Source organism: Diadema setosum, chromosome 6 (assembly GCF_964275005.1).
Source record: "Diadema setosum chromosome 6, eeDiaSeto1, whole genome shotgun sequence".
NCBI lineage: Eukaryota > Metazoa > Echinodermata > Echinoidea > Diadematoida > Diadematidae > Diadema > Diadema setosum.
The window spans coordinates 25,403,476-25,424,982 of NC_092690.1; the positions used below are offsets into that span (position 1 = coordinate 25,403,476).

At 41.5% G+C, this 21,507-nt stretch overlaps 1 protein-coding gene across 1 annotated transcript in view; it reads left to right on the forward strand.

Annotated features, from left to right (window-relative positions):
- The window catches only part of LOC140229477 (multiple epidermal growth factor-like domains protein 8), a 97,500-nt gene extending 77,757 nt beyond the window's left edge, over window positions 1-19,743 (forward strand). Inside the window, exons 33-43 of the mRNA XM_072309730.1 lie at window positions 1,448-1,652; window positions 2,413-2,633; window positions 3,339-3,591; window positions 4,212-4,377; window positions 5,349-5,544; window positions 6,949-7,110; window positions 8,848-8,987; window positions 10,017-10,143; window positions 12,287-12,398; window positions 12,656-13,575; window positions 14,972-19,743. Of these exons, the coding sequence (XP_072165831.1) occupies window positions 1,448-1,652; window positions 2,413-2,633; window positions 3,339-3,591; window positions 4,212-4,377; window positions 5,349-5,544; window positions 6,949-7,110; window positions 8,848-8,987; window positions 10,017-10,143; window positions 12,287-12,398; window positions 12,656-13,575; window positions 14,972-15,217 (2,748 nt within the window). The 3' untranslated portion in view covers window positions 15,218-19,743. The remainder of the gene's footprint in view (window positions 1-1,447; window positions 1,653-2,412; window positions 2,634-3,338; window positions 3,592-4,211; window positions 4,378-5,348; window positions 5,545-6,948; window positions 7,111-8,847; window positions 8,988-10,016; window positions 10,144-12,286; window positions 12,399-12,655; window positions 13,576-14,971) is intronic.
- Window positions 19,744-21,507: the final 1,764 nt, after the last annotated feature.

Consider the following 21,507-nt stretch of genomic DNA (forward strand, 5'->3'; position numbering starts at 1 on the left):
AGTGTACTAAATGAATCACATTCAAAATTTTCTCAACAGCAATGCATCTGTGATGAAAAAAAGAAAAGAAAGACAGACAATAAAGAAATTTATTGGGTGGGATATTGTTATGTTGTATTTATGATTTGTATCTCTTACATATTGTTAGCAGTGTAATTTTCAAGTGTGTACTGTAGTGTTTGTATTTTCTTTTGTTGTTGGCTGGAAATAAAACATGATTGCTTGTATTGAATTAAATTGAAAATCTGACATAGGCAAGAATGGAGCTAACCCACTTTGGGGTCAAATTCTTCGATATTTGTAAATGTGTTCTGCTCCTAATTTGACAAAAGGAAGCATGTGACAGTAGTTAGTTTTTGTAGTAAATAGCCCAAATGTGTTTATCTCTCACATGATTATATGTACAATTTCTTCCTTTTGACCTATCAATACTTCATAATAGAAAAGTCAGTGACATTATTTTGGTGCAAACAGGTTAAGAATGCCTTAAACGTATCAGAAAGTGAAAAGCTCAATTTTGGAAAAAAAAAATGTCTCTTTCTTCCTTTTGTCAAAGTAGGGCAGTATTGGTATTGAAGTCCCATGTAGTTTGTCTCCAGTGAGGAGGAATACCAAGCAAAGATATCAACCTGGCACCTGATAACATGCAGACCTCCCACCTATTCTGAATTTGGAGGAAAGAATATGAATTTTGACCATTCCCAGCTCTTGTTTCAAGAGGAATTTCTGATATTTTTCATGGTAATTTTACTACATACTCCTATGGAAACTGCTCTCTTTTTTCAGCTTTTGTTACACAAAGAAGCATTACCAGACACACATAAATCTGTTTGCATAATAACCTACTATACTAGTGGGGTCATAGTGTAGTTAGCCTTTTGCCAAGGCCCTCTCGCTGTATGGTAGTGAGCAAATGGGGGTGAATGAGGCGAGCCCAGTCGAGCGCGACAGAGCGAGTGCCTTTTGAGATCTGATTCACATCATTAGGCTTTTGTTAGCCCTTTTAATTACCAATCTTTGCTACCCGATTTTGGGAGCAAAAATCAACCAATCTGCGTGTCTGTCTGCCCGAGCCAGATTTTGCGTACGGTGAATGCATACCACAGACCTCCAGTGGTGGTCTGTGATGCATGTGAACAAGCCGGACAATGCCAAGATGGAGGATGTGGGGAGCGCACCATTCCATTGGTCGACTGGAACCTGTTAATATGATTATTCAGTACAGCTCCTGTGGTCATGAATAATAGTGTGTGAAGCAGATCTCAAAGGGCCTTTGGGCTGTCGTACTCAGCTGGGCTTGCTTCATTCGCCCATTATAACCATCATACAGCGAGAGAGTCTTGCCAAAAGGCTACTGTGTAGTAGGCCGGTACCCGTCAGTCGGTGCTCGGTGTCACTGTCGGTGTCACTGTCGGTTACACACATCCCTCTACCTCTCTCCCCCCAGCCCTGCAAGTGGTGCTACAACTGCCCAGACGGTGCCTGCATCCCTGTGGGGGCGGACTGCCTGGAGGAGAACAACTGCCAGGTGGAAGTGCAAAACGAGTACACGGACCGCAGCCAGTGCTCTGAGATAACCTGTGAGGCCAGCGACTGCCCCAAGTGCATCGCAGACAACAACTGTGTCTGGACCAGACAGTTCAAACGCTCCAGTAAGGACATTAAAGGCATAATTTACCATTTGCAGATGAAACAAAAACCCAGCATTAGTGCTTTAAAATAGTTCTTAAATGTGAGTTAGGGATAGAAACGGCCACTGTAAAACTTTGAATCAGTAAAAATCGATGTTAAGTATTGTTGAATATAAAAAATATGAAAAATACCTGTAGTTATAATAAAAAATGTTTCCAGACTAAACCGTCTGCAGTTACGGTTTATTGAGAGAAATACTGATATCTCCTTATATTTTAGGCTTTATTGCAAAAATTTTATATGGTAGGATGTTTTGTGGTATGACAGGCCTACACATATGCATGAAATGTGATATCTTGAAAATGTTTTAAATCACTGCTCTCATACATATAGGTAAACAGGACCTTTAACCCTAATAGCAGTATTATGCTTGAATACAATTTTCTTTTGTAGCCTCTGCGTCAAAGAAGTTGTAGTCTAAAAGTTTTTGAAAGCTTTATTCTTCTGAAGAGCTGTTTAAATCTTGTTCTCCTTTATTTAAATTTTAATTGTCATAGACTGTTGGTTTGTTTTGTTTTGTTTTATTTTGTTTTGTTTTGTTTTTTACATGCCCTACTATGTCAAACAAACTTGTGGAAGCTGCAGTATGAATTGAAAATATTTCCTGTGTTTTAGTGGACACTTTGCATGATTTCACTATCTGACGAGCCATATGGAACAGTTCCAATGTCGTCCTCATTTTAACCATCATTCTGTGCACCCCGTTCTGCCCTCCTGCAGGTGAAACGCGCCGCCTGCTCAACCACAAGCCCATCTACGACTGGAACTGCTTTAGCAAGCGGCTGCTGGCCATGTCGCCGCCCGAATACGAGCTGGTGACGGTGCCACCCCAGTCCTGCCCCACGCCGTGCTCGCAGCACACGACCTGCGGCGACTGCCTCAGCTCACTGGGTGCTGATGGCGGCTGGCAGGAATGCGTCTGGAGCACCTGGCTGAGTCAGGTCAGTGCACGATTAGTACATTAGCAACTTGTCATGATAACAATGGCAGTGCATTCTTGATATTATATATCATAGTAGCCTCTTGAGTGTTAGTGATGTTCTCCCAGAGTGCCCATTACTGTAATCATTATTTCGTACGATGAGATTTTTGTGGTGAGTGGTTAAAAAACATATTTGTAGGTTCTTAAATACACGCAGCACAATGTCTTCTACCGACCCCCCAAAAAAAAAGAAATTGCTAGTACATTTCTGCGCGTTAACATTTATGTACATTTACTACCTGACTGCAACTGATGTACATACATCATGCTTCAGTTGCACAAGTACACACATTTGATTACAGAACACACACAAATGATCCATTGCAAATAGCTACTGGTATACACACACACACAACTAATTAGCATTTATCAGCTGATGAAACATCCTTTGAGGACGAGTCCCGAGTATACTCGGGCAGGTGTCTACGGAAAATGCGTGTTGTAGCAAAATCAATCCATCCTCAACGGGTTAAGATACATGTATTTTTGCAGGGATTAAAATTTGTGCTAGCCAAAAGGAGTGTGAAATCTGCGAAAGTCAATGTACTGCGAATATTTTTGCATTTACTGTGAATGCAAACCATGGATATTATTTGAACTACTTTTTGTGAATTTGAGCCCTGATGTTAGTCATCACAATACTCTGTCTTTATCCTACCCACAGTGCATGTCACCAACCTACCTTCACCTGCGATGTGCCGTAGGTGAGTGCGGTCCCGTGGTGCAGGGGGCATCCGAGAACTGCCCCACGCCCTGCTACGCAAACTCCCAGTGCGCCCACTGCTTGCGTCAGGCTTGGTGCGGCTGGTGCCCCATTCCCGGCGGCAACGGCACAGGGATCTGCCTCTCGGGGGGACTGCATGGCCCAACGGACGGGGAGTGCTCTGCCAAGGAAATCAGCTGGGTCTATACTCCAGGTGAGTAAACACTTTCTCACCCTGACCACCCTTCCCCTTTTTACTTCCCCTTCTTATTTTCTTCTTTCTTGAGTGACATAGAACTCTGTATAAACTGTACATTGTACATCTCAAAAAGTACACCTTTTCGCTGAAGCCAGAAAACTTTAAACCATCCCCCTCAGTTAGAAGAATTGTTGTATTTTATTGTTTTATTGCACCCTAAAATTCTTCCTTATGATCTGTCACCTTTATCAGTGGATGGTTTCATTTCAAGCAGTGTATTCTTTTTTAGATTTGACTGTGGTCCCGTCACCTTCCAACGTGCACATTTTCATGCATATGAAGAGTTTTATTGCGAAACGAGCAAACTCCATTTGTGTTAAGTTGAGATATTTCCAGTTAAAGCTGCTGAAAAACAAGGTAAAAAATATAGAATATTTTGATTATGACTTCAAGAATATTTCTTGTTATGAAACAAGTAAGCTATCACCGGAAAGACGTATTACTCCTCTATCTGATGATGCTCTTATTTTAAAATATCTAAAAATGGCGCATAGCCCATTTTGCGATGAAACTGCACAAAAGTAAGTATTATGTGTCACCCTTCCAAACAAAACCCATTCCATTCTTGCCCTCAGAATTCAACGTTTCGACCAACGGCGTCACTCCGGACTGGACCTACCTAACCTGCCCGCCAGAAAACGAGTGTCTGAACGGTCACCACAACTGTGGGGACAACGAGGTCTGCATCGATCAGCCCACCTCCTACGAGTGCCAATGTAAAGACGGCTACGAACGTAACAGGTCGGTCTGCGCCAGAAAGACTATAGCTGATCTTATCCTCCTTGTCCATGACAAAATACTGTACGAGCTGAAATTTTCGCGGTGGTTTTATTTTCGCGAATCGCCTTTGAACCGCGAAAATAACAACACGCGAAAATAACAACGCGCGAATAACTGAGTTCAGTTAGACCCTCGCAACCGCGAAATTAACAACATGCAAAAATGTCCTATAAGAAGCAATTCGCGAAAATATCTGTACGTGAAAATTTGTTTTTTGAAGTAAAAATGCATAAGAAAGTAACGTTAGTTTTCTTCTGCACAGTCTGCATTGTGAAATAATCATGCCTGCTCCAATGCATGAAAGTTTCATGTTTTGAACAGTATTGCAATGCATTTGTGTAACTAGACAATAAATATCATGAAATACTTATATAGAGTGCGAAAGAGTAGTGGCATGGAGTCATTGATTTACATGAAAACTGGTGCTTCCCAACATTATCACATAGTCAGAAAATATCTGTGAACACAACAGTTGCTTACAGTGCTCGTACCTGATTCAAACCCACTGCCAGAAGCCATGAGCAGGGATAATGTCTTGTTGGAAACTAGTGCTGACCAATGATAAAAGACTGTTAGCATCACTGTAGCCCGTTGAGGACGGGTAGATTTTGCTACAACACGCATTTCCCGTAGACACGTACCTGAGTATACTCGGGACTTGTCCTCAATGGGTTAATGGCATGAAGGTGCAGAGCGGTATAATTCAAAACATGATGACGGGCATAGTTTGTCAAATATGGTGAAAATTTGGAATGAATTGTGAGTAGGAAATTAAAGCAGAAGTAAGGTTTCTAATTCATTGTATCCCCTGATTTCACCTCAACATTGGGCAGGCATGGATTAAGTTTGGCTGGAATAAACTTGAGGCATTGAAAGTGGAAGGAAGTTTAGAAATAATACATCGTTCTTATATGTCGCACCTCTTTGTGCAGTGTGGATGGTCCCTGCGAGCCGATCTGCGCACAGGACTGTGGCGAGCACGGGGTGTGCGTGGCACCGGGCCAGTGCCAGTGCAACTTTGGCTACGTCGGCCAGGACTGCGGCGTGGAGTGCGAGTGCAACGGTCACAGCGACTGCGCCGGAGTCGACGCCACCAAGCAATGCTTGTCTTGTCAAAACAACACAACGGTGAGATAACTGACTTCATGCTCTCTCTCTTTCTCTGCCCTGTGATTACTGTGTATGCCATATTTTTAACGAGTCTAATTTCTTGCGAATCGGGAATTCCCCACAATTTCGTGAGTTGTTCAATTCTTGATGATGGAGTACAGTTCTGAACAGAAAATGTATGTATGCACGTCTCATTCGTGTTGGGATGGGAGGTAATATTTTTGGGTGTTTTTTAGAATTCCGTGAATGAAGTAGCATCCGAGTCGTGAAATTCCCCCCAAAAAGAAACCACAAAACTGGCGAAATATATGCCGTATACAGTATAATCAGAGGCAGCATTTACAAACCCTAGACTCGCAGCATATTTGATGTGTCTGTGTCATGATAGGGACAGAAAGTGACATACAGTTCAACCTCGATTATCCGTCCATGACAGGACCGGCGCTCATCCGCATAAGCAAATTGGCCGGATATGGGAAGACACAATGTTAATGTATATCGCTGCCGTCCAAGCTGCCATCCCAGTGCACTGGCAGCTAGGCAGGTAGCGTACCCCGCAACGGTGGTGTAATCTATGCTGGCCTGCACAAAACTGTAGTGTCCCTTCTTCACAAAAATAAAGTATATCTTTATGTGAAAATCATACATGTTTTACCTCATTAGATATTGAGAAACCTATCATGCACATCTTATGAAATTAGTGAAATAGATCCATGAAAGTCACTGTTTTTTCTCAATTTTTGGATGACAAAAAAAGTCCTTCACTGCGTGAACTCGTCCGGATAGAGATTTCCGGATACAAGGAGGCTGGATAATCGAGGTCGAAATGTACATGAAAAATGCACTCTGATGCCATGATGATATGTTTTCCTAACATCCCATCCAAACGAAGTTTTATGGGGGTACATTGTACATATGAGTGTAATGGTGGCCAAGTAAATGGTTAAACTTGCCTAAGACTACACATGGTGACTCCAGTAGGGCAGTTGTTAGTATTTAATCAGTAACAGATCTATAAACTTTAGTTGCTATGCTTGTCAGCATAGCAGGAAGGCGTTTTTCTTATAGATATTTTGTGAAGGGCAGTGTGCAGTTCTCTGAAAAAGGACGGCTTGTCGTGTACTCTTTGGATGGAGTTGGCAAAAGGACTCGGCAGAAAGCCGTTGGGGCTCGACCCATTGAACACGGGGGGAATGTCTGTCGTTAGGACCGAAGCGCAACACTATGAGCAGGAGATGGTTGAAGTACAGTGTAGTGAATGTTAGAGACCTGCAGCAGCTGCAGAGTAAGAGACATGACCCTGAATCTTGCAATCATCTTTTGAAAGTTTCGGATGTTATCACTTTGTACTCTCCCTTTCTCTTCTTTCATCTTCTCTCTCTCTCTCTCTCTCTCTCTCATCCATCACATTCTGGTTTCCAGGGAGACCAGTGCCAGCGATGCCTGCCCCTGTTCGTCGGTAACCCCGAGGAGGGCGGGACGTGTCGCCCGTGCTACACCCTCTGCAACAACAACAGTCACATGTGTCTGTCGCCCAAGGACTACAACAGAATTGACCCTTCGACCATCGTCTCCCCGGCCAACGTGAGTCACCCTAAAGTTTGATCAATTTGCTCCCCTTATTCTCACTTTTTGTCTGTTACTAGGATCTGCCTGGCAAGTAACCCACATAGTTATAGAGTGTTTCTGGTTTGAAAGCTCTGAGCTTTTGGGTATCACATGCTACCAGAGTGTCTGACATAATGAAAATATTTTGTATGAAGTGAAGGACGAATTAAAAGACAAGTTCACCTTCATAAACATAAGGATTGAGAGAATGCAGCAATATTAGTAGAACACATCAGTGAAAGTTTGAGGAAAATTAGACAATGGATGCAGAAGTTATGAATTTTTAAAATTTTTGTGTTGGAACCGCTGGATGACGAGACTACTAAGGCTCGTGATGTCATATGAGTACAACAGTATAAAGAAAATTTAAAGAAAATTCAACATATTTTCACTTTTTTCGCATAATAAAAGAGCACTTGACTTGCCTCTTTCTAAAGACAATGGGAATAATATTACCCATAACATATGTCAGTAACGAGTCAAGGGAATGTGTACTTTTTTGAAAAGATGAAATTTTGTGAAATTCTCTTTATATTTTCCTTATATCTGACCCGCTACAACAAAATGATCCTAAAGTCGGGCGAGGTCGATTATTTGAAAATTGCATGACACAATTCCCTAATCTTTCTGCTTTAAATTGATATATAACACATCTTATGAAAATAATCGGCTGCGGAGATATCGATGTTTAAAAGAGAGCATGTCAAGACGTCTGGGAAATCACAGTTTCGAGAAAAGCGCCCTAAAAGTTCTCCTTGCGACGCAATCACGATCACGGGACACGCAGTCAGTATTCACCTCCGGACAATAGAAGGTAAGCCCTAGCAACCCCCGAAATGCTCATTCAAACACAGCGTCGGCGGTCTCCTCACCGACCAATCAGTGACCAGGATGCCAGGAGAAGCGGCTGGGCCGGCTGGGCATAGCGCACCCCGCCAGCACGCACCAGTCGACTGGACAGTGTGCGAGCTTCACGCTTCGGTTAGCGGCAAGTGGCAAACTGACCAATGAGATCACGCTGGTCGTTGTTAGGGGCGGAGCCTTTGTGTGGCGCTCAATCCAAATGTTCGAACCAGTTTCTGCTTCGTTGAAACGCCAAAAAACATGGCCCAGAATAACGCTATTTTTTGGTCTTTCCTTTCATCATTTTGCTTCAAAATTTCGACAGATGATAGAAGAAATGTCAGACTCTAATGATATGTCAAATTCAGAAAATCGTAAGTTTTGACCAATTTTGATGCTCTGACTTCAAACTCGATTTTCACGGCTTCGACCGTGCGCGACTTTAGGACCATTTTGTTGTAGCGGGTCACATATTGTTGTACGCATGTGACATCATACACTGCAGTAGTCTTCTCATCCAGCGGTAACTGCACAAAACCTTCAAAAATTCATAACTTTTGAACGGATTGTCTGATTTTTCTCAAACTTTCAATGATGTGTTCTACTAATATTGCTACATTCTCTCAATCCTTATGTTAATGAAGGTGAACTTGTCCTTTAAGGTCGATACTGATGTACATATGTCTGAGAGGCCTGGGCACCATTTCGTGGAAGTTGTCAGTCTCTGAGCGGAGGTGGAGGAGTCTTTGAGTGGAGGTGGGGAAAAAAAAAACGTGGAAGGCAGCATGTCGCAAGTGTTCATAATGAGTACTGGAAAGTTGTGTCCCATCGCAGTCAAATAATCCAATTATCTGTCATACACTTTCTCAGATCTCGGACCTGTCCCCCTATGGACCGGTGAATGACGACGTGATCTGCATCAACTGCAGCAACTTCAGCGAGGGTGACCACTGCGACCAGTGCATCGACGGATACTTCAAGTTGGACGGACATTTCAACCACTGTCGAGAGTAAGTGTCACCTGAGAAAGGAAGAGACTGGCTTAAAGGGGAAGGCTAGTAACTGATCAGTGGGAATCAGTGGAAATGCTGGGGGATGATTGTTCCAATCCTTATGGGATTCATTCAAGAGTTCATTGTATATCTGTTGTTGTGTGAAAATGATTTGCTTCAGAATGGTCTCATATTCAAGTAATGTGCAGATTAATGCTCCGTCGCTGACCAGGGACGCTAACCTGGAAGCATTAAACTGCACATTACTTGAATATGAGACCATTCTGAAGCAAATCATTTTCACACAACAATAGATATACAATGAACTCTTGAATGAATCCCATAAGGATTGGAACAATCATCCCCCAGCATTTCCACTGATTCCCACTGATCAGTTAATAGCCTTCCCCTTTAATATACATTTTTCCCTTTTTGTTAAGTACTTTTATTTTCCTTTTCTGTGAGAAATTGAAAGGCATCTTTTCAAATAAGAAGAGATTTTGGGTCATAACATGACCTGTGTTGCAATGTTTGTGAGTTTCAGGGTAAGTTTGTAGTGCACATGAGCCAACCAAAGACTCACTTGAACAAGTTGAGATCCTATCACCTTGGTGGTTACCTGCCTAATTTGGTGAAACTTGATGATGCGTGTTCAAGAAGAGAGACGAAAACATGAAAATTGGACCCTAATTTGGTCTCCTTCTCCCACCCCCTCCCAAGGGGGCACCCCCAGATCTGCCATGAACAAACTAGGACTTGCAGTCACCAATCTCCATATTCATAACATTAAATTAGCTCTATCACTTGTGGTGTTAGTTACGAAGATTTGTGAAGCAAATTCATGAAATTCTTCCGTCGAGGTGGTTTTATTGCAACTGATGGACAAATTGCCCAACATCAACGTAACGTCGATGTTGGGCAATTTGTCAATCAGTTGCAATTATAAGATTTGTTAAGATTCCTTAATCCTGGGGCCCCCAACTATCAATCTGCCTACATATGTCTCTGTGGTTTCATTCATGTCTTCTTCTTGTATCTGTCTAACAGGTGTGACTGTAACGGCCATGGCAGCCTGTGTGAGAAGGACTCTGGAGAGTGTAATGAATGCCAGAACAACACCATGTCCCCCACCTGCCCCTCTGAGGAGTACTCGGAACCCTGCTGGGAGCACCAGGTGGGTGCAGGAAACCAGGCTGTGGCCTCAGAAAGTTAATTGATAAACCCATGAAGTCCAGGGGGAGGGGGGGGGGGGTGTCCTCTTGCCACCAAGAATTCTGATCTTGCATTTTTTGCTGCCAAAAATTATGATCTTGTCATCCTTTAACCCTATTCTAACTGGGCTATTTGAGACCAAGTTTTTACTGGGGGGGTCAATTTGACCCCCACTTCAGATCTCGGCCGCCAATCGCGCGGTCGCCGCAAAATTTTGCCTAAACATAGAGCCGGATGTCATACAAGATTACGTGGTCATACAAAAGAAAAATTGTGATTTTCTATTTTTAGTAAATTAATAATGCAAATTTACCCATGAAATAATATTTTCACCTATAACTCCATTAAAACGACTGAATGATTGCTAAATTTTTGTGTAGGAGTTCCTCAAGACGCATTGAGCAATTTTCTTGTAAAAAAATAGCACAATCAAAATCAGTTTCTTTTGTTTTGTATTGTTTTGTTAATTTCTTATGTATTTCATTGTTCTATGACCTTTTGTTTTCTGTTGTTTTTTGGCCAAAATTTGTTGCAGGCACTTTTTCAAGCTTATCTACATTAAAATTGATTAATTTCAATGGTTAAAAGTTGAAATAATCTAATTTATATCAATTTAACCAAAAAACACAATTTGCATTGGATTTTCACATGATATCATGAATTTGAGCCATTTTCGGGTTGACATGCATACGCAAAACATTACGTAACTTCAGAACGGTGTACCCGGACATTGCAAATTTGGTCTCAAAATATGCGGGAGACTTCAAAGAAAATAGTCGTGAAACGACGCGGCGAAATCTTTGCGCGTTGCGGAATCACGGCGCAAAATGTCGAGGGGGGGTCAAATTGACCCCCCCGAGCAGCACAATGAAGGAAAAATAGGCCCCCCCCCCCCCGAGATCTCGGCCATCGGTGGTGCGATCGCGATGAAATTTTGCATGCGTGAGACCCGCGTCATAACCTACAAGATTGTGTCATAAGATTTTTTGAAACAATCAATTTCTAATTTTAATTAATTAATTATGCAAATTAAGCTCAAGATGATATTTTAGCCTAATTAAAAGCATTGAGAGTCTAATTTTTGATCTGTAAATCTGTTTTAGCATATTCAACAATTGTACATCACAAAAACTTCCAAAACTCATTTCAATTCTTATGTATTTTATTGTTTTCAGAATTTCTTATGTATTTCTTTGTTTTTCAACTTTTGTTTTTTCTTTGTTTTTTCATCGGAAATTGTCACTGACCACTTTTCTACCATAATTAGCACAAAATTAATCAATGAAAGTGATTAATTGTAAAAATAATCAGGTTTTTATGACTTTCATGACAGAGCACTGTTTTCCGTAGGAAATGTACACAAAATCACAAAATTGTGCCCGTTTTGGGGCGACATGCCGTTACAAAAATGGGCGTGGCTTTGCAAAAGTATGCGCGGACGTTGCAAATTTGGTCTCAAAAGTTGCGCGAGACTTGAACGAAGAAAGTCAAGAAGCCTCGCGACGAGGCCTTCTCGCGTTACAGAATTATAGCGCGAAACGTCGAGGGGGGGCGGATTAAGCATGGTTCTGTGCATCTGGCAGCTGGCAGCTGTCTGTGTAAGATCACTGGGGCATTGTGTATGTTGAGCGCTGAAGTTACAATGCTGCTTCACTGCTGATTTTATTATTCCAACAAAATTTTCTTCGCAGAGCACTAGAAATTTGCTTTCACCCTTCTTTTGGTAGCCAAATGTACAGCGCTTAGATTAAATCATCACAGATTCAGAAAGAAATTTATAGAAATTGCCAGTTTGCCCAACGAGCTGCATGCAATGCACTCTCTCATAGAATATCTATGGATCCAGTAACTGCTATGGCCTGGATTTGTTGATTATCGATAATCGATTACAAGACATGTAGCGACCACGATCAGATATGTGTTCAGATTGCAATACTGTTGGCGTACCTTCTTGGCTAATATTTTACAATTTTGTTAATATTGTGTTTCACAGCTTTTTTTCACATATTTCTCATGCATTATACCTGACCATTTTAGAGCAAAAATTGACATTTTCTGTAGGCGTATGTAAATTATGTTTTGCCTTTAACCTCCCTCATCCACAGTGTTCCCAGTGCATAAACGACCTGTTCAAGGGCACACCCACCGACAGCCACCAGTGCTACCGGCAGATGCACGTCGATAACGACATCTGCTTCCATCCTGACACCCGGACAGGTGAGGGGAAAACATTTTCTTCATCTTTGAGGAGAAAATAGAAGCATTTTCATAGTGATATGTACTAAACATCTTCACTTACAATGTACTTTGTAAGCTTGAAATTTCTACTTGAACACCACTACTTTGTTATGAAGTGCAGACATTGCAAATTTTCTTGTTGGTCTGTGTGTGATACCTAGTAATGCAATATTCATGTTCATGGTGTCTGTTCACATCCTTTTTCTTTCGATTGTGCATTCCATTCTTTTTTCTAGACTGCCCAATAAATGCAGAACCCCTGCCCAATGGAGCCTCCTCTTTCTTTGTCATCATGCCCAAATACTCGGACCTCGACATCAGGCTGACCGTGGACGTTACGTATGGCGCCCTCGATGTTTATGTCACGTATGACTCTGATGTGTTTGTGGTGGAGTACGACGAAGAGCTTCAGCAGCAGATAATCAGCATTGACGAGAACTACATCAACTCCGCCTCGCAGGTTAGGCGGCGGTCCGTCCACGATGACAGCATCCCCGACTGGGCGAAGGAGGCAGTGCTTAAACGCATGCGTCGCTCCGACAACGTCTCTGTGGTGACGACCCCGAATCCCGGTCAGGGCGAACTCTCCGAGGTCTCCGCCCAGGGGCTGAACACCTTCCTCAGCATCGAGGACGAGCACTTCATCACCGTGGTGCGGCAGCTGGAGAACCGGCTCGTCATCACCTTCCCGCGCCAGTACCACCAGCTGACGTCGCGGCGCTTCTACATCGCCCTCGTCGGGCACGGCGCGGTGGACTACGACGCCACCCAGGGCATCATGTACTTCAGGCAGGACCAGCCCCACATCGACCTCTTCATCTTCTTCTCCGTCTTCCTCTCCTGCTTCTTTCTCTTCCTCGCCTTCCTCATCGGCATCTGGAAGGTCAAGGTCGGGGTGGAGGCGCGCCAGCACCGGCGCATGCACCTCCAGGAGATGGAGCACCGGGCCAGCCGCCCCTTCGGCCAGGTGCTCCTGTACTACGAGAACCCCAGCATACAGACCCACCAGGCGCCAGCACCGACCAGCACCGGCAAGGGGCACTCGCTGCAGAAGAAGCACCACCGGCTCGGCAGGATCCGTGGCAAGGTGGACAGTAGTGGGGCAGCCAACACTGAGGGGGAAGAGATGACCTTGAATGCTCAGGAAATTGTAAACGTAAGTCACTGCATCTTAAAAAGGATATTTGACATGCATTAGCCATACTGGACATGAAAACATTGACTTAAAGGCAAAAGCTCACTTGTAGTTGTCATACTTCTGTGTTGTCAGTTACAGTACTGTTGAATCTTTGGTGTTAACCCTAAAAAGACTGGGCTATTTTGGTAGCTCGAAAGACTGGGGGGGGGCCTAAAGGGCCCCCCCTTAAGATCTCGGCCGTGGATCGCGCGATCGCCGCGAAAATTTGCACAATGGTAGTGTGCGATGTAATCTACAAGATCGTATATTCAACTTTTACAAAATAGTCTTCTTTTATTTTATTTTGATTAATTATGCTAATTTATGCGAGAAATCAGACTCTTTGATCTAAATCAGTAAATAAAGCTCCAAAAGTGCTCATTTTTGGTCTACTTATTCTTAGTGGCATTCTTAGCAAATGTACTTGAAAAAAAATTCGGTATCAAAATTAATTTCTTATCTACTTTATTGTTTTATGAATTTCTTATGTATTTCTTTGTTTTTTCGACCTTTTGTTTTTGTTGTTTTTTTTACAAGATTTGTGGCAGACACTTTTTGAAGCATAATACTCCTAAAACAAATTAATTTTAGCCATTGAGAGTAAAAATAAGCATATTTATATGAGCCATGTGAAAAAACTCAATTTGCATTGACTTTGTACACAAAATCACATTTTTGAGCCATTTTCGGCCTCACGTGCATGTGCAAAACGTTATGTAAATTCAGAACCGTACCCCCGGGCGTCACAAATTTGGTGTCAAAATGTGCGGGAAACTCGAAAGAAAAAAGTCATAGAGCATCGCGGCGAGAGCATTGCGTGTTGCAGAGTAATCGCGCGAAATGTTGAGGGGGGGGCCTTTTAGGCCCCCCCCCAGTCTTTTTAGGGTTAAGACTACAGAAAGTCTATTATATCTGGAATAAGCCATACTGTACATGAAAACTGGGATCGTTTGGTAATTGTAGATTCGTTGTTATGTGGTAGGTGATAACTGTTGAGTCGTGAATGAAAGTCAGAGTAGAATTTACTTTAGACTTGACTTGTTTTACAGGACCACATAGGAAGCATTGACTGCTTACTGTATAAGCTATTAGACCACACTACTTGATGAAAACATAACTCTCAGAAATTTGTGTTCTTTTGTGTAGCATTGGATGCAATATATTTTTGTCTGAATGTTGAGAATGAGAATATGCCCAGTGAGTCCTATATTTGGAAGGCAATATGTCCTCTTACTGTTGGAATAGTGTTTTAATAATTGTCCAACTTCCCGTATGGTTTACCAAGCTTAAGCAGTGATGGAAGGGGCAAAGTTCTAATGTATGTGTAGTGCATTATGATATCTTCTCTCTTATTTGCCACAATGTAACCCGGCAGGAGCGCTTCTTACCGGGCCTCATCGCCTCGGAGCCCACAGACGATGGCATGGCCACCATCGGGACCGTGGTCATCGCCCTGCCGGGCCAGATGCGGGCCCCCGTGAGGGCCTGCCTGGGCTCGGCCCTCATCACCCTCAAGACGGTATCGAAGCCCGGCCAGGACATGCAGACCAACGCGCGGCAGCAGCGGCAGACGAAAGCTTTCAAGTCCAGTCTCCTTTGCAACATCAACAACAGGAGATAGTATGCCCCTCTGTCGCCTGCATGAAATATTCAAGAGACTCAACCTGTTTTGTTTTGTCTATATTCAAAATAGATGAATATATGAAAAAAAAGTATATATATATTTTTTCTTTTTCTGCTCCACATGTTGAACATGGATAGATTTATTGGACCGTCTGAAGCTTCGTTTGAAAGGGAGCGGGAATTACTGACTCGACATTTTGAAAAAGGAGGAAAATGTTTTGAGCTGCCCTTGTGTGCCGAACAGGCAAAACCTGAACTGATTGAAATAAAGAAGGTGGTGATAGCGTGTGCAGTAGATGGATGGTTGGGATTTTTCAGAGAGTTGGAGATGCGGCTACAATTGCAGTGGAAAAACTTTTTCCTTTCATCTTTGAGGAGTATCAGTGTGGACTACTCAGGCTTGTGTGTTTCACCTCTTGAGGTTTAACCGCCACTTTGAGGAGCGGGTGGATTGTGATGGACTCGACGTTAATGTGACCCATTTAGCAGTGTTTTGTGTGTGCATATTGCTCCAACCCACTGTCACGGACGGCGTGTGTGCCCCGCCCACCAATGTTCGCGCCGTTTCAAGCGTTTCCCCGTGTGATGATCGCGTTAAAATGTCATAATCTCTGCATGAACTTTTTTGGGCAGGAAGCTTCGGTTGTGACCTTTATCACTACCACAGACCGTGTCCACCCAAAGCCAAATCATGCCACTGGTAGCACGTGGTATGTCGTCCCACATATTGTATATGCCACATATTTAGCGAGGTTTCTATTCTAATAAACGCAAACAAGAGGACACTGACCAGAAATGAATATAATCCATTGGAAAATTGAGCAAAGAAAACAAGATTCGCGAGTTTCGAGAGTTGTCTGCTATTCACGAATTCAACAGCACGCAAAAATATCAACTCTGACTCCAACTTGAATGCAGTGTGCATGTGAACATTTCTCTGTTCATAACTGCACTGTACAACTGCAAATTTAACAACTCGCAAAATTGCCGCAAAGTCCTGATTAACATGAAATTAGGCTCGCTGAATATATGGTGTATCCAGTATCCTACCCTGTACGTTGAGAGTTAAACTGCAAAGAGAACTACTGCAAATGATTTTTTTCCCCCTTTCTCTCTCTCTTCTGCACATGTCTGTGCAAAATAAAACTGTGCAACATTTATGTGTCATGTGATTCATCATGTGACTTCATTCTGTAAAGATAGCTTAAAAAGCCTTTCTGAAAGGTTGATGTGAAGATCATGTGCAAGAGTCTTCAGTGATTTTCTTCTTCTTACTGTGTATGTTACTGCAGTGTAGTTATTTTGACAGGATATTCTCTCTAATTTCGTGTGTGTGAGAGAATGGCTCCAAAGTCCTATCGACTTTTTAACCATGAACAAGAATCGAGCGAACAAACTTGTACCATAATGTGAATAGGCTATATTTTTTATTGACCGCAAGAGAGAGAGGGAGAGAGAGTGGGATTGCCAATCAGGAGGACGAAAATGAAAACGGGTGTGTACATTTTGTGGCGTTATAGACGAAAAGGAGAGAAAAATCATTAAAAAAAAGAAAGAACACAAAACAGTCAATCCCATGGAATCGTTTGTGGGAGAATTCCTGTGGGTACTGTATGTTCTCCTAGGGCTTGTGTGCAGCCATTTCAGCTGCTAGTCCTGTACATTACAGATTGTGATTGTTGTTTATGTTGGCTTGTCCGTAGAGCAGACCAAAGCTTTGCCCCAGTGATTCTATTCCCGATGTGCAGACACAGAAATGAAACCCCATTCTGTGTTTGTGAGACTCTACGTCTGCGTAATAGTGAAATCCTGTTTCAAACCTCATTTTAGGTAGGGTACTGTAAAAGTGGAGATGTTCTCGGTGTGGACACTTTGCGCGCCTTTCGTGCAACCAGAAGCTAGTGCGAAAATAAAAGCACGCAAATATTTTTGCATGCCATATATTCCAGTAGTTGGATGTCTTGATTCTGCAGAATTGAAAAATGCAAAAGTCGTCTTACTCTGGTAGGTGTGAAAAATTACTCATGCTCTGCATTGTAGTCGTCATTATTACATCAACTTTTCAATCATTGGCAAGTCAAATTGCTTCGAGGATATTCTGACTTAATCATTTCATAGACAACGATTGTATTCAGAATGATGAAGTGACAAGTTTGTTTATTCTGCAGATGTAAGATATCATTAATGTTGAAGCCTGTATTGAGAAAATTGGGACACTGTGTTGGCATGATTAAAAACACAGCTCAGAAAGCAGAAAATCTGTTGGGAAATTATCATGAGCCACTGCCAAACTGAACTGACCAACAAGTAAACTGAAAACAAGGATGATTCGAAATATGACATGTTGTGAAGCTGAAATCATTTTTATTATTATTTTTTTGAAAATCGTGACATGAAAAAAGCAGGGATGTGAGCTGATTTTGAACTGCCACAGCTCTTCCCTTATTGTATTTGTGTTCTGGTCATAGATTTGCGTTGTTGCAATTGCTCGGTAGTTGTCCCCACATGCACACAGGATGTAGTGGTGAAAAATTACAAATATGTAAAGAGGATGGTAAATACACTGTACTAGATAGGAGGAGTGGATATAAAATATATGTCCATGAAAGTATACTAAAAGAAAAAAAAAAAGAAGAGAATAAGGCATTACCATAAACTGTGTTCATCCAGGTTGGTCTACAGCTTAATTTGACTTAAAAACATTGTTTTTCATCTGTGGTTTTGTTTTGTTTGTTTTGATCTGATCCAAAATGACAGACATTTGTTCCTATTGCCCTGTTATTATCTAATTGCAAATTTAGAAAAACAGGTGTACTTAAATTGTGAAATGAATACTGTGTCATTCTACAATGCTAGATTTCATTAATAATAAGCCTCCCAGAGGGAATGTAGACTGTTTTAGCATGTATATTAACACATTTTGGAAACAGAAATCTTTCTATTCTGTATTTTTTTATTCACCCCAAAAATGGATACAGTGGAAAAAGGGTAATGTTGCCATATATAGCTCTCCTGTCTCTATTCCCCCAAAGGCTACCTATATATCCCATTTTGCTATTGAAAGCCCTTGAAAGCCCTGTGAATTGAGAGAATGATATGTTCATTTATCCCATGGATTGATGCGTGTGTGCATACTTGTAAGTAGCTACGAACACTTTTGGTTGGGATGGCATCTCTTCAAATGACACCTGGCCGTTTTTGCTTGTGTATTGAGTGGGGATATTTTAAAGAGTAAAAGTCTGAGGGCATGTTTTTATTCGAGGTGAAGTGTCGTTCCTCATGAGCAAGACTTCATTGTGATTTTAACAGAGTGTTTGCCGGAGATTGTGTCCGAATACTACGTAGTGCCCAGAAGGAATTATACAATTGTAGGTGTAAGTACACTATTCACTGCATGTCGCACACACGTGTATTAATGTTGAAGTGAGCATACTGCTATTGTGTAATATTGTGATGTGTCGCTGCAGGTAACAGGTATATATGTTATATGCACCCTACTGTCAATGGCTGTGAAGGCTTTAGTGTGGCCAATTTGGAGATCGGCACCGACTATACATCAAACCGATGTAGAAAAAAAAATAATGTTCAGAGTGTTTTTCTGTAAATTTGTCGAATGTAGATATCAAGTTTTATGTAACTGTCTGTCCATCTTTTTTTTTTTTCTTGTCATATGAACATGTTTGCTTGAACCTTTACTTACAATGAGAGTTTTTGATGCTTTTCTCTTTTGACTAGGCTAACCACAGAATTTCCCAATTTTATAATGAGAATAGACTGAAATATAGTCTAGTTATCACGACACTCATATACCTTGAAGGGGAAATGCTATACCAGCTAATAGTCAGAATCGTGCCGGTGAACGTCCAGTAGAAGTGTTTGTGCTGGAAGTCAGCATGTGCATGTGATACATAAATTTGACTGTCAACATTCAGTCACCGATTATTGTGTGCATATTTGTATATAATTATATAATCATGTCAAATTTGATCTAGTATGTCTCTTTTTCTTCTTTTCTACATCCTGTGTTACGACTTTCACATAGTGCCACATTTACAGACCTCTAATGTTCATGGGATTATTCATGCCATTGCTCAATATTTTCTCCTCAAATTCCACTGATTATCATTTTTTTTTTTTTTTTTTTTACTTATGTTTTCTCCAGCAATGAAACATATTCCATTATGTTAAGTGAATTGTATTTGTCCAGAAATTTTTTTTACAATTTAGTCTTCTGTAATGGAAGTGTTCAGGGACCTCGCTTGTCCTTGTGTTATACTCATTATCGATGTTTCGTCCCCCTGTCCTTTTTTTAATGCATTTTTTTTGTTTGTTGTTGGTTATTTTTCACTCTTGCGTGGGTGTGTGTGTGTGTATGTCCTTGCCTGATCCCCTTTGTGTAATTTTTTTTCTAAGATGAAATCCCATTTTGTACTCTTTGTTTTCATGCCTATGATTTATTATTGATGATGTGAATCTAGCAATCTCTGTGTTCTGTTTTTTTAAATAAACATCTCTAAAGTATATGATATGAAAAAAAAAGGTAACAGACTCGGGTGTTTTATCTTTGTGTGTGTGTGTACGTGTGTGTGTGTGTGTGTGTGTGTGTGTGTGTGTTGTGTGTGCCAGTTATACATTTTGGTTGTGCAGGATGTGTGATGAAACATTCATACCAGTGTGAATGGAAGATACAGTTTAGTCATGTACAGTTGTGTAAGACACACACACACACACACACACACATACACACACACACACACACACACACACAAGCATGCACACACGCATGGCACACACACATGCATGTACACACACACACATACACACGTCATAAGCATGTACAGTCAAATACTTATACGTTTTCTACTCATAGTGAATGTGTCTAGCTGTCACACTCAAAGATTTTCTTATTGCTGTTATGTACATTGTATGTGAGTCAAACCTGCCTCCATTACACTTCACAACTAGAAAAGTACTCGGAGAGCACTGACCTCCGCCAAGCCAGCAACTCATTTCCACCCTTACGCGCATGCAATTTTCCAAAATAGGAGCCTTTTGTTCATTGCATGGTGCCCTGCCCGAGTAGAGCGTGTATGTAAACCTCCAGCGTGAACCACAAGTCCATTGACCTTATATGCTAAAAATATAAAAAAATCCTGCAAAGATCCATATAAAATCCCGGATCACTACCAAAATTGAATGAGGTGTTCCTTGTGTCAATATTGACCTTTTATGCAAGTTTCATTTTAATCCGTGTACAACTTTTTGAGTTATTTTGCAAACAGACAAACCAACACCAATGATCACTTAATCTCTTCCTTCCTTGCCTGCTTGGCGGAGGTAATGAAATATGAGAAAATGATATTTTGCTCTTGCCCCAGTGGTGGCAGTAAATTTGTTTGAGTACCGAGTACCATGTGACTGCTTCCATCAGCGCCACAGTCTCTGTTCTCAGTGGGCTATAACATGGTTGCCAAACTAGGTTCAACTACAATGCCACCAGAACCGTACTGGTACACGTGGTGTCAACATTATAGGGCATGTCCTGCGGGTATATTCATTATCTTTGTCTAACGATGGCATTGAGGGATGATGATGATGATGATGATGATGATGATGACGATGATGGCGATGATGGTGATGATGGTGATGATGATGATGGTGATGGTGATGGTGATGGTGATGATGGCGATAATGATGATTGTGATGATAATGATGATGGTGATGATGATGATGACGATGACGATGATGGTGATGATGGTGATGATGGTGATGGTGATGATGATGGTGATGGTGATGGTGATGATGATGATGATGATGATTGTGATGATAATGATGATGATGGTGATGATGGTGGTGATGATGATGATGATGAGGATAATGGTACCCAAATGGTGATGATGGTGATGATGATGCATGATGATGATAAAAATGATGAGGATAATGGTGAAACTGATGTTAGTATAGTGATGATAATCATGTTTTGTTCAGACCTATGGCAGCCTAACTCGGTGGGTGTTTGATTATTGATTATCCATAATATCAAGTAACACGTGCATGTAGAATATGAATTCAGGTTTTTTTTGTTTTTTTTTTCTTTTTTTTAATCTAAAGGGAGAAGATACAGGTTCTTAAGAATGGAAGCTTTCACATTTTTATATAATAAATCACACTCCACATAAACACACATGGAAGTCAAAGACACAGCAAGACAATCAATTGCAAAGACTAGCCAGTTGTTTATTGTTTTTTTAAAGAAAATAATATCTTGAGTACCCTGTATTTCTAAGT